Here is a 13972-nt window from a genome sequence, read left to right as displayed (position 1 = left end):
AGAAAAAAAAGTTATTAATTTTATACTTGTTATTACAGTATCTCTTAATATAAGTGACTTTTTCCTCTTTTGCTACTTAATATAAGATTGCTTTTGCACAGCTTTTGGTGATTGATGTGAAAAAGTGAGAACATTAAAATAAAAATTTTAATATTTTCTTCTTATCCTGATTAACATTTAAGAGTGCAGTTAATATTTTTATAATTTGTAAACCATTTTTTTTGCATTTCCCTTGTATTTGCAGGCCTGGGATCAATTTTATATAACATAAAATATAAAGAAAAGAATAGAAATTAACTTGATATAGAAGGAAACTCGTATAAAATTTGTTTTCTAATATGATATTTTTTTATAAATTGGAACTTTTTAAAAAGTTTTTCTGCTATTTTAAATAAAGAGTAAAATTTGAAATTTCTTTCCTCAGCTTTTGGAGAAATCAAGTCATTTAAATGAAATTGATTTCTGTTTTTGGTGCTAATTTAGATTGCAAATAATGGCTTAAATGTAATAAAACAACTGTCATATTTCAGTTTTGATTTAAGAAGGGAAAAATAGTTTTTGGACTTGGAGGACCCTATCTTATTGGCAATTATCACTTTCTTTTATTCTTTTTTGAAAATGAGAAATTCACGTTCACATAATGGAGTTAATATCACAAAAACTAAACTGGTTCATGCTGATATAAGGTTAACAATACTGTTTGTTATACATATCACTTCATTTTTTTTTTTTTGACATAGTTGGACATTACATTATATATCTGCTGTTGTATATAAATTCATATAACACTGTTGTATTTAAGAAAATAGGAAGGAATTCTGAATTAACTGCATAATGAAAATTATTAAGAAATGCAGTACATGTCACTATCTTGTATAGATATTTACAAGAATACTGCAAAGCAAATTTTTATTTGTGATATTTTCTGAGAATTCATTAATCTGCTATTTTACTTAAATGTTTTAAAAATACCAGTTGTTTAGAATTGTGATATAAGCTGGATTTTTCTATTTAATCTTTAAGTTGTGTGCAATTATAATTGCATTTGTATTTGTTCTTATCTCGCTGCATTGAAAGAATATCAGTTCTGTTAATCTTTGTATTATAAGAGGTTGCTCTAGATTGGTATGTTATCTCAAATATTGTTTGTTTAAAATTGTAATTTTTAAATTTTTTTTAAATTGTAGATTGGACGATCATCAGAAAGTCCTATAGATTTTGTTGTCATGGACACAGTTCCCGGTGATAAAAACGGTGAAGGAAAAGTTACACAAAGCACAATATCTCGTTTTGCTTGTCGAATACTTATCCATAGAAATCCAAACTACACAGCCAGAGTATATGCTGCTGGCTTTGATTCTTCAAGGAATATTTTTTTAGGTGTAAGTATTTCACCCCATGTTATATTTTTAAAATGATTACAATCTATTTTATGTGTATGGTTAAAATATCATTTATACATTCCTTTTTTATAAGTAAATAATATTTTTGATATAGGAGAAAGCTACCAAATGGCAACAAAATGGCGAAATTGATGGATTAACTACTAATGGCATTTTAATCATGCACCCACGAAATTCTTTTTGTGGTGGCATGTCTGAGCCTGGTATTTGGAGAGAGGTGTCTGTAGGTGGAGGAGTATATGCATTAAGAGAAAGTCGTTCAGCACCTCAGAAAGGCTTAAAGGTAAATTGGAAATATTTTATTTTAATTATAGTTGAATTTGGAAAAAATTTTTTTTCTCCTCCCTTTTCTACTATTTGTAGCATTGATAGTAATTTGTTATTAGCGATTTTATTAATAGGAAAAGTTATGCATTGTTGGTTATGATTTTTCACCCGATTCTAAATTTATTATTGGAAATTTTTAATTAAAAGATTTTATTTCAAAAGTTGATCGCGGTAGCTTGATGGTAAGGTTTCATCTTTATAACCGGAGGGTTCTAGGTTCGTAACCCGATTGCACCGAAGAACCTTCGTATAGCAGGTCTGGTGCGCGATAAATTCGTCGGGGACAAATATTCCCCCCCCCCTGGTGGAGTACGGAAGTTTGGAGAGTGGGTACCAGCTCGTGTCATTCTCGTCATCTGACCGCGGTTCAAAATTACGAGGTCCGTTCCAAAATAGCCCTAGTGTTGCTTTAAAACGGGACTTTAATGAAATTAAACTATATCTATTTCAAAAGTGGTTTTAGTGTTAATCATGTAAGTTTTTTTTATGACACTTGTTTAGTTACCAAATTTATTTGTTTGTACTTAGAACATCACATATATAGGATATTTAAAAATTCATGGGACAAATTTTAAGTGTAGGTTAGGCATATAGAAAAAAGCCATTTTTTCAAAAGAAACACAAACAGGTGTTTTTTACTACAAGGTGGCTCTTGTTAGTGATTATAAAAATAAACAATGTTTATAAGATCTATTCATGATATACTTTGACTTGTGGAACTCTGAATCATTATTAAATGTTTTTCTGTTATCTCTTTGTTCATATGATTTATCTTCACCTTTAAAAAAAAAAGTATTTGCTTAGTGATATTTGCCTTGTGACAGGTTTCATTCTGATGTTATTTGGAATTTTTATTTTACTTAATTTTGAAGATTACATTCCAGTTTAAAAGAAGAAAAAAATTGTATTGCCATTTTAATTTTTGTTACTGCAATCATAGTTGTGGAAGCTGAACTCTCTTTCTCACTTCATTCTTGCATGCATACTTCAAAATTCCTGCATCCAAACTTTCACTTCACTTCCCTGAATGGCATGATCACCAGGGACTTATGTTGTGTGAAGTTTTATTAAATGGACTCATTTTTGTTTGCCTGACCTGTCTTAAAATGTGTTCAATGATTTTATAAATATCCTGTATACATGCAGTATGCGAGTTCAACCATCTGCCAAAAATTGTGTTAAAGGGCTGACAGAAAAGTTCTCTCAAAAAAGTGTGTTGTTTTTATTTGCTTCTTTATGAATAATTAATTGATATTGTTATCTAATTAAATATTTCATTGTGGTCTTCATTTTTATAACATTTTTTAGTTTCTAAATTTAGTTAATTTTTATTTGTGTTAATCTATTTATTTTGAAACATTCCATTGAAGAATACAAATTGATGTATATGTATTTTCTTTGGATGGGAAAAGTTATTTTTGAACCGAAACCTCATGTTTGTGGCCATGGAAAAATGTTACATTTGATAAATTATTTTTAAGGTGATTCAGTTGTTGAATTTTTTCCCTAATTTATGCAAAGATTCATTTTTTCTTTATCAAGGATGAAGCAATATGCTATACAGAGTTTGAGTTTCAAGTTATTATTCTCTCCTAATTTTGGAAAATTCCTAGAACTGATGCTGCAATGTGCTGTTCTTAATCTTATAATTTCATTCACATGCGCTTCTAGTTTTTCTTGGTTTGAAGAATGGAATGATCTTGGGTAGGGTGGAACATTTTGTTGGATATAAGTTATACTGACTAAATTAATGAAAAAATTGAATAAAAAAGTGGTAGGTACACCAAAGAGGCCTTTTTTTTTTTTTTTTTCTTTAAGTATAGATCTCGCAAATCATTTCTACTGCTGTAATTGAAACCTGTTTGGCTGAAATAAAATTTTGCTGAAAATGTAATTGAAATAGAATCTATTGCATGAACTGATCCCCTCCCCAAGCCATATCAGTTATTTTTAAAAGTAATAAATTAACGTTGGAAGACATGCTTTTTTTTTCCATTCCATTTTTATAATTTTTTATTCTTGCTAGTGAATTTTTTTCCAAGGTTGAGATGCCCCACCACCCTTTGCAAAAATCATGTTTTAAATTCATTAAGTTATTGCTACATATCTTTAAAACTTTTGGATGAGAGACAATGAAATTTGGTGCAGTGATGTGTTAGGTCTTGCTCTTTCAATTCGCAAATTTTTTGTGAGTTTCTATGGGAAAAACTTCTGACATGTGAATTTAAAAATGTAAATTTTTTTTCATATTTGTAACAGTGCATGACTTTTATCTTTTTATTGAATATAATAATTATTAATGTCTAATAATTATTCTATTAAGTATTAATGCCTAATAATTATAATAATAATTATTGTCAGATTCATTACATCTTGAAATATATTGCAAAAGTGGGAACTCTCATATAACTTTAGGAATTCAAATTTTCAATTACTTATAATTCGTAACTGTTTACTCAAAAAAATAAATTATTATTTACTGGAATTTATTAGGCACAATCTAGAGGTAAGATTAAAGCTTTGCATCCTATAATATGTTGTAATGTGAAAAAAAATGTGTTTTTTTTAACCAGCAAAATTTTTGTAAATGTATCATAATTCTTAATTCCATTGGGGTACAAATTTTATACTTATTGTAAATTTCTCAACCATATCTGGCAAGATTTTCATGTTCTAGAACACAACTTATTAATTGCTGAACGTTTCTTACCTGATTACTTGTTGCATTTTTATTATATTTAATTATTAGCATTATTTCTGGAAAGATTTTTAAAGTATTTTAAAATTTATTCTTGTGTTAGTTGAAAACACAGTTATTTTTAAATAGAGTCTCTTAATACTTTTTCTTGACAGATTGAAGATGATACAAATATTCTTCAGGATGGCACATTGATTGATCTCTGTGGAGCAACATTATTATGGCGTTCTGCAGAAGGATTGAGCAAATCACCTGTATGTATTAAGGCAGTTTTTATATCGTCTAAAATGCAAAGTAATATTGTCTATTACTAATGTCCATTTAAGTTGAAACAACAGCAATGTAAGACTGTACAAAACAACAATATAAGACTATTTTTTTATTGGTTTGTGATCCGGCAATGCTATCTCTTCTACTGCATTATAATTTCTCTTCTGCATCTTTTTTCAGGAGAGGCCCGTCTCATTCCAATTAAAAACCTGCTGCACCAGATAATTCAGTTTTCACAAGTTTTATGAATATATGGATGAATGAAACTTTTAGCTGCCTTTTTATCCGAGCTTTCTGTTTCTTCCAGTCTGACAATGCTGTGGGTGTTGATTCTTTTGGATGAACCCATTGCTTGCCTTAAATTCTTCATCCGTTAATGATTCTTATACTATTCTCCTGCCGTACTAATATCGGCAATAATTAGTTTCGCTTTATCATAAATGGTGTTTTCATTAATATCACCTTGTATTTGCTTCTTGATCCGTGTAAGAATTAATATTGTGTAGAATGTGTGGTCTTTGCATAGAAATACTGTTGGCTCACTTTAAAGTATCAATCTTCTAAATCTTTTGTAAATTGACTGTATGTGCATGTTAAGTTCGCCACCCTCGTCCTCGCTTCGCCGTGATTTGGAATTTGATTTCTATAGCGTTTTTTCCTTTTTCTTTTCTTCTTTTAACTTCGTCATCTTTTGATATTTTCTTTTGGGACAAATGTGTCAACATGCTTAAAGTTTTCACTAAAGAATTGTACAGCAATGTGTCTGCATACAGTTTTTAGAAGCATTAATGAGATGCAAGCTAAACGAGGACTATTGGTGTCAATATGTAAATATCTCTGGTAGCTTGCCAGATTGTGCCTTTGAATGCAATTTTTTTTCTTGTCTATTTAAATCGCAATGTTGTAATTCCCAGTATTAATTCACATGTATTTATGCACGTTTATTATTGAAAATTATTTTTTTCCTCATTTCAGTGTTGCTCTACGAGACCCTTTCCAAAATGTTTATATTTTATCGCTCTTTTTCTAATTTGAAAAGATAAATAATAAATGAAAATATCAACAAACAAGCTCTAAACAGATCAAGAGAAACAGGCAGGATTCTGAAATATAATGTCAGGGTATCTCCTCGTCGCTCGTTAAAGGAATCTTTTTTCTTTTGCTTGTTAAATGACATTTGACTATAACATTTATTGACTCAAATAACATAAGAATATCTTTGCATCATTTTAAGCGATTTTATTTTTGATTGACATTTTGCCTTTTCTTGATGGTTTAGAATTTGGTTATTGGTCCACAATTAGATTGGATTTTCTGCATACATGAAATGTAATGGGAATTAATCTTCTTAAAAGGACTGTATTCCTCCAGATAAGTCTTCATTGTAAATTTGGAATTTTTTAAAATTAAAAGTATTAAATTAAACATATTAGATGAAATTTTAAGCTATTCCAGTTCTTGGCTATTTTTGAATGTTAAATCACAATATGAATAAATGTGAATATCAAGTTTTAAAAGTTCTTATTCAAAAATATTTTGTTTACCATGCTAGTTTTCAGAATATTTTTTTAAATTGTACTCACCATCACTCTTTTAGGATATGGGTTTTATAATGAAATGTTTTTTAATGTGTATTTATTTATTTTTGTAAATGTTATTATTCTGTGCAGACAAAACATTTGCTAGAAGAAAAGATTGATGAACTTAATGCTGGTCGTCCTCAATGTCCTGTTGGTTTAAACACTCTTGTGATACCAAGAAAATCTACATTAATGTCAAGTGATAAACAACCATATGTGTACCTCATTTGTGGTCATGTCCAAGGTCTTCATGACTGGGGTCAAGACAAAGAATCAAATGCTCGTACTTGTCCTATGTGCCTCAAGGTAACATTATATCAATTATTGTTGAATGTAACACTTTTTACATTTTTTTTTCTTTATTAAAAATATGCCAGGTTTTTTAGTCTTGTAATTGGTGATTAAATGCTATAATGTTAATGTATACTAATAGAATTATTTTTAACCCTTTTATCCATAATTTACTTAATCTACTAAAACAGTTTAGATTTAGACATCCTGCTTGGGATATTCGTTAAGGATATTTAAGATACTGATATGTTACGGTGATTTTTGTTATTTAAATTAGTTGCATCTTTCACTTAAATATAGATTTAAATATCAAAAATTTCTTTATTTGGGGCACAATTATGACACCTCATTATATTCGAAAAGATTAATTTAAAACAATGAGTAACATTTATTGATATGCATTTAAGTGTTTTCCTAAGCCATTCTTGTTATCACTATATTTCTGATTCAATTTACTCATAGAATATTGTAATTACATTTTTTTTAAATTTTATATACAAATTTAAAGTTAATACTTGATAATTTATAATATTACACTAACAGTGCTGGTCTTATTCTCTTTAAAATTATTTTTGGGCAGAAAAAATTGTACCTAGCTCTTCTCAGATATAATTATATACTTGTGGATTACTTATTATAGTAGATATTTATAACACAGCCCATTTCTCCCCACTTCTTTCTGGTATTTTTTATATTCTTATTGGCAGTTCATGGAATATTTACAATACATTATACTGAATTATTTTTTATTTTTAGTGCATTTGTTTGTTTAGTAAGTACAAAAAGATTTGTTAAACATCTTCGTTTTTGATTAGTGATGAGTGCAATTTTTCCAAATTATTTTGACATTGGTTTTGAACATGAGAAATGTTTATGCATCAAGTTAGATCGTAGCTTCTTGTTTTGCCAATATGCAAGATTTGTCACAGAGTTCTTGGACTCGAGGTTCTGTAATACATGTGATATGGGTATTGGCATGGCATTGAGGTTGCTTTGAAGGTTGGTAGTTGTTCATTATATTTGGAAATTTTTATCAATTTCAAATTTGCAGTAAGAAACCTTATTATATGACTGATTAATTCTTTTGTGACTGTTTATACGTATTTGCGGTACTGATGTTTTTTATTCCAATATGGACCAGAAAAATAAGTACCATTGAATTCAAGTTTGACAATATTGCCTGAGCTTTAACTGAGTGATTTTGACCTAATCTGCCAAGCAAAAGGAGGCGATAAAAAATCCCATGTGGAGCATAAAACACCATATTAACCTTAACCTATCAGTGACCGTTTAAAAGCTAAATTAAAAAAAAAAAAAAAAAATCTGCATATCTAAATAGATCATGGAGTTTTTATAAGAAACTTACGGGGGAAAAATCCCAGCAGATTAATTTTTAAAGATGCAGTTCCAAAACTACCGCCAGGTCTGTGCCCTACGGACCTGCATTTCCCGAGCGATGAGAAAGTATATATATGATTCTTTCTATATTGGTGAATAATTTATTTTAAAAATATGAAAAATCAGATTTTAATAATGTTATAAGTTTGTCTTATTATTTTAAAGAATGCTAGCAAATGTATCAATTACTAATCAGATTATATCAACCCTGCAACCAGATGGCATCATAATATAACTCGAAATAAATAAAAAGCTTCGGGACGAACTTTGAGATTCCCATAGAGTATGATGGACAAAGGAAATATTCACGAGTGCTCTGGCAGAATCTAGAAATGATATATTCTTTAAAACATTAAAATATAAATCAGCGGCTGTGAAGGCAGTGGAATTTTAATCAAGGATTTCTTTAATAGTTAGAAAGCAGATATTTTTAGAATCGAAATGTGAAAATAAATATTAACCTAAAAATAATTTAAGGTTGACCTTAATTATGTTGTTTATTATGGAAACACTACCAGCTTTCACAGTGCCTTGTTAACAACTTTAGTTCATATCTTCATGGGGTCTGCACCACACTCGAACCCTACCATCAGCTCTTACCAACTGAAATCGTAACTCGTCTGACCAGGCCACGATTTTCCAGTCATCTAAGGTCAAAAAAATTGGTCAGGAGTCCAGGAGAGGCATTGCAGGCGATGTCGTGTTGTTACTAAAGGTACTCGAGTCGGTCTTCTGCTGTCATAAGCTTTTAAAACCAAATTTCGCCGCACTGCCCTTGCGGACATGTCTGTGAATACTGATAATTAATTCTACGCACATGTCATTGACCTTGGTCATTAAGTGCAGGCGGTCGGTCACTGCGCTGACCTTGGTGAGAGGGTATGCCTTAAATTAAGTATTCTCGGCACTCTTGACACTGTGGATCGTGGAATGTTTAAGCCTCTAACGATATCCAAAATGCAATGTCCCATTTTTCTAGCTCCAACTACTATTCTACGTTTTTCCTTGTGGCCATAATCACATCAGAAACATTTTCACATTATTCACTTGAATACAAACGAATGACCTGCCAATGCATTGGCCATTTCTACATTTCTGATGCTAATTTAACCTTACTTTGTAGATTAGCAAATATTAAACATTATTAATTTTCACAGGTCGGACCCATTGTGAAACTAACCATGGGTATTGAGCCATCATTTTATGTTGATTGTGGGCCACCAAATTTTGCCTTCAACCCTTGTGGCCACATGGCAACAGAAAAAACTGTGAAGTAAGTTTTTGAATTGAGATTAGCCTTGTGGGTAATTTAATATTTTTTTATGTCCTAAATTATATGAGAATTGTAATATAAAAATTACAAATTCCTAAAATTTACAGTGATGTTCTTTCTCTTATGAAATAAGATTTTTATTTAATTTATGAACTTTCATGCAATTTCTCAGTTTGATTGAATGTATATTAATTAGACCCAATTACATGAACATAACCCTAATTAATTTTATTATTTTGAAATTTTTGATTTTTCCTCACTCTTCTCTATAGTAAAAAAAAAATGTAGTTTGATATAAATATCTGTGGAGCATTATCATAGCATGTAGTCAATTATGCTTTTTCTGTAATTTTTGTAAAATTTACTAAAAGTGCATAATTTATTTTTCCTATCATAAGTCTGTTCTCTTTTGAAAACTAGTATATATAATTTGTAATAATAATAATAATATGTAACTTTTTTAAAGGTAAAACATTCCAAAATTTATAAGCTTCTCTTTAGAAGAAATACAAGTATAGAGGTAACTTTTTTTTAACATAATTTTAAAAGTAATGCATTTCATGCTTGTTAATATTTTAGGTACTGGGCCTCTGTTCCAATTCCCCATGGAACAAATGGTTTTCATGCTGCTTGCCCCTTCTGTGCTACACCTTTGAATGGGTCTCCAGGTTATGCTAGGCTTATATTCCAAGATCACGTAGACTGAAGGAATTTTCCTGTGCATACATCTGCATTTTTGTTTTTCTGTGATGCTCGCTGTGAACTGATTCTAGTACCTGAATTAAGGTGTGGCCACATACATACATGTTATCTCAATCCCAGTTAAAACTAAATGAACTCAACCATGCATTGAAATATTACTTAGAAAGGGATTTTATTTTGTACTAACTTGTACTGAGAATGTACTGTTATAAGTGTACATTCTGCTTCATGCCAGTAACAATCACTCTCATTATGAACTTTTTATTTTGCTACCGGAGCTAATATTTGTTGTGTATTATCTATAATTGCTTTAGAATTGGATATTTAGTTTTGTGACAAGAATATTTTGTTCCATTCACATGATGAAAGCAAACTTTTTAAAACTGGATCTGATTGTTTAGATTGTGTAGAACTTGTAGTCATTTATGAAGTTCCTTTATTTAAGAGATATTTTATATGTAAATAGGTTTCATTTGTTGTTTGTTACTTCTTATAAATAACTTAAAATCTCTTTGCTTTTGTTTCTAGGCATGGGAATATGTGATTAAAAATGAATTTATAGTCATGTTTTATATATGAATTTGTAGTTTTCCAAAGAAATGTATTTAATTCACTGAGTTGCAGATTTAGTTATCATTTAAGAATGTGTTATAATTACTCTAATCGTTATGAAAATCAGTTCTTGCATGTAATGTTTCAATTTGGATGTTTATTGATCTGTATATATATATGCTGTTTCAACCCATTCAATGACCTGAATTGTTTTTCTATTTTAATATTTCTTGCAGAATTTCATGTAAATGTTGCGAGTTGGAATCCCAACATATTCTATTTAAAATGCTAAGTTTTGCATCCTTTCCTTCCTTCTTGGAAAGGTCAAAGAATGGGTTGAAATTTCTAAATCAGGTTCCAAACTAAAACTTATTAATCAAGTTAGCTACAATGTATTATATTTTTATATATTCATGATTACTGTTTGTCCTTGTAAAATACAGAAAATTGCATATTGTATTTTAAAGTGCATGCTTCAGCAAATATCAAACAAAACTTTTACCATAGGTGTATATTTTTAAAAAAATTCACTTTTATGAAATAAAAACAAAATATCATACTTCAGTTTCTATTTTGTGTTTATTCAAAAACCATTTTTGTAGCTGAATGAATTACCAGTATGGTGCAGAATTCTTGCAATTTTATCTTTATTTATTTAAAACAAATAATTTTCCATTATAATTCTCAATTATATTTATTATTAACTTAATTCAGTACAGAAGATAATTTAAAATTGTCACAAATTTAATTTCATTGATATTTTCAATATGTTAAAGCAGGATTTTTAAATTTGTCTCTCAGAAATAAGTATCTTTAGACTGTGCTTTAAACACTATTCATTCCACTTTATTTCCTTTTATTTTATTAATAAATTTTAATTGTTGCAAAAACGCTATCCTTTGTCAAAAATTTAAATGTTTTTATTTATTATCTGTAGTGGAACTGTAAATTTGAATTTAAAAATAGTCATATGGGGTCAGCATATCCTGGTGTTAAATAATTTTAACATCTAACAATAAAAAACGAACTTCTTGAAACTTCCAACTTTATTGCATCATTTAGAGTATATCCTATATATTGATGTCTCTCTTATGTCTTTAATAATTATTAATCTCTCATAATTAATAATTATAATAGACATAAATAATTTATTTATTTAAATGATTAAGAATAGTGAAAAATTGTAAGTTTTGGAACTAAGCAATCTAGAAAATGTATTTGATTCTGTAATGATTATCTAAAAGATTAAATCTGAAATCTTTTAATTTAGAATTTGAAGATTATTCCTATTAAAATTTTACAAAATGTGAATGAACAAGGATGTTTCATGAAGTATTATTAATACTTTAAGAAGTTGCATTTTTAATTTATTGACAATGTTGGTCAATGATAATCACTAGCTTGTGTTCACATAATATTCTTCTGAGGAAATATTCCATAAGAAGGGAACTATTTTTGTATTGAATGCCTATGTGATAAATTAAGACTTACATTTTGGCATGTATAAAAGAAAGCAAAAATCGGAGTTCTGCATTTAACGTTATTTTAATGAAAATGATAATTTAATTGTTATAAGTTGCCTCTTTCACCATTAGCTGTAAACATAAGTATCATGAAAAATATTTTTCATGTTTTGTTTTTTCCTCATTTAATTTTATTTTCACCCCCTTTTTAGTCGCACCGTGCTTTCAGGGAAATGTAATGTTTTGTAAATATTAGGATAAGAAGCTTTTAGCGTTAAAAAGTTTAGTGAACTGAAGCTTGCGACTCTTTCAATCGAAACTGCATTCAAATATCTGCTTAAAATAAGAGGGAACGTTTTGTCAGATTCTTAGTTGTCATTTTTGTTATATTATAACGTATAATGCATTATTATATAACGATCCGTATGAATATATTGCAAGATATTCATATGGAACGTTCTTTAAATTGAGGATAAGTCCCTATTTGCAATAAATTAAAATGCGGTTTAAAAAAGGTCTTGTCACGTGTGCTGTACAGAAGGGATATCGTCATAAATGATGCTGTCATTAAACCCTTCAAATCTGTTTGACAAATATTTTGAGAATATTCGGTTTCAAATCAGTACTAAATTCTCTTTATTTATACCAAATGTATGATTAGAACTTTTTTTCTTTCAAGGAGAGATTTTTTTTTTTGATTAATTGTTTCAAAATATTGTTCCATATATTTAAAGTTTATTTGAATGATTTTCAAGCTACTACAAAATATATACAATTTTCGTATGTCCTTATCAGTAATATATATAAAAAAGAAAGTGATCTTCCTATAAATATTTAATCCCCATTCTCTTGCTTGTAGTTGCTAGTTAATGCAGTTTGCTTTTATATAACATATGACTTATTAAACTTATATTTGTTGATTACCTGAAATTTTTTCTGCATTTTTTTTCTTAGGTTAAACTGACAATGTAAGTCTGTATGTATTTACAATTATTTAAAAGATGAATTATAATTTTTCCTCATCAGTGAATAATAAGAAAGTCAAATATTTTAAAAGAATTATTATACTACAATAAAGTGTATGTCAAAAGAAAAATTTCATTAGATACAGGTTTAAGAAGTAAAATATTTATTGTGTCAATGAATTAAAGTATGTGCTACCTAGTAAATAAAAATATTGTTGTTTTCATGTCAGCACATACAAGATAAAAGCAATGAAAATTTTTATACTTTTAATCGTACAAGAATACAAAAAAGCCATATTTTTAAAAATAAATTATAGCATATACTTATTTTATGTTGTACTAAAAATTATTCTTGAATCAATACATTTTCTTTTATTGTGATAAGCTTAATTTTTTTCCCTCGTCTTTTTTGCATGTAAAAAGAATTTTAAATGTGCTCATCAAGAATTGGTATAACTGAAATTTCATTCTGCAGTTTTAGAATTAAAATTATTTTGTTGTTCGTAATAACTTTATTAGAGTAAATTAAGTAGTATATTAAAATATATTTCCGTATCAATCGTTTATTATGGACTTCATTGGAATACTGTGGCATTAAGGAAATATAGTATTTTATTAGTATCTTAAATATTCCGTCATACTCTTTTTGGAGCATATAATTGTTTTATAAAATCTTTATATTGTTATTTCTGAAAATAATTTTTCTTTAAGCTGCTTTGGGACCTTATAATTGTTAGGCTCTTATTCGTACAAATAGTATGAATGCAACTAAACATTTTCATTCCTTGATTTCATTAATCATAAATGCAATAAAGTATTTAGAGAGTATTAATTTTATTTTTAAATAAAATAAAAGTAGTTTCATAAATTTGGCAACCAGAAGATTATACCTCTAGTTGTTTCCGATACATATATTTTTTATTAAATCTCATTTTATGGAATAAACTGTTTTTGTATGAAATGTAGTATTTTGATACCCTTAAAATGCTTATTGTTGAAACTGAATGATTAACTAGAATGAAATAATTTAGAACATAAATCTTTTCCTAA

General features: G+C 28.4%; 1 protein-coding gene across 1 annotated transcript in view; it reads left to right on the top strand.

Moving 5' to 3' along the window:
* LOC129958857 (protein pellino-like) overlaps positions 1 to 11053 on the top strand; it is a 28251-nt gene extending 17198 nt beyond the window's left edge. The window contains exons 4-9 of the mRNA XM_056071577.1: positions 1188 to 1382; positions 1498 to 1686; positions 4584 to 4682; positions 6369 to 6584; positions 9125 to 9240; positions 9820 to 11053. Coding sequence (XP_055927552.1) covers positions 1188 to 1382; positions 1498 to 1686; positions 4584 to 4682; positions 6369 to 6584; positions 9125 to 9240; positions 9820 to 9946 — 942 coding nt within the window. The 3' untranslated portion in view covers positions 9947 to 11053. The remainder of the gene's footprint in view (positions 1 to 1187; positions 1383 to 1497; positions 1687 to 4583; positions 4683 to 6368; positions 6585 to 9124; positions 9241 to 9819) is intronic.
* The last annotated feature ends 2919 nt before the right edge of the window (positions 11054 to 13972 follow it).

The sequence above is a fragment of the Argiope bruennichi genome, chromosome X1, assembly GCF_947563725.1.
Source record: "Argiope bruennichi chromosome X1, qqArgBrue1.1, whole genome shotgun sequence".
Taxonomy (NCBI): domain Eukaryota; kingdom Metazoa; phylum Arthropoda; class Arachnida; order Araneae; family Araneidae; genus Argiope; species Argiope bruennichi.
Note: the sequence above shows the minus strand (reverse complement) of the source record. Positions and strands in the feature narration are given on the sequence as shown.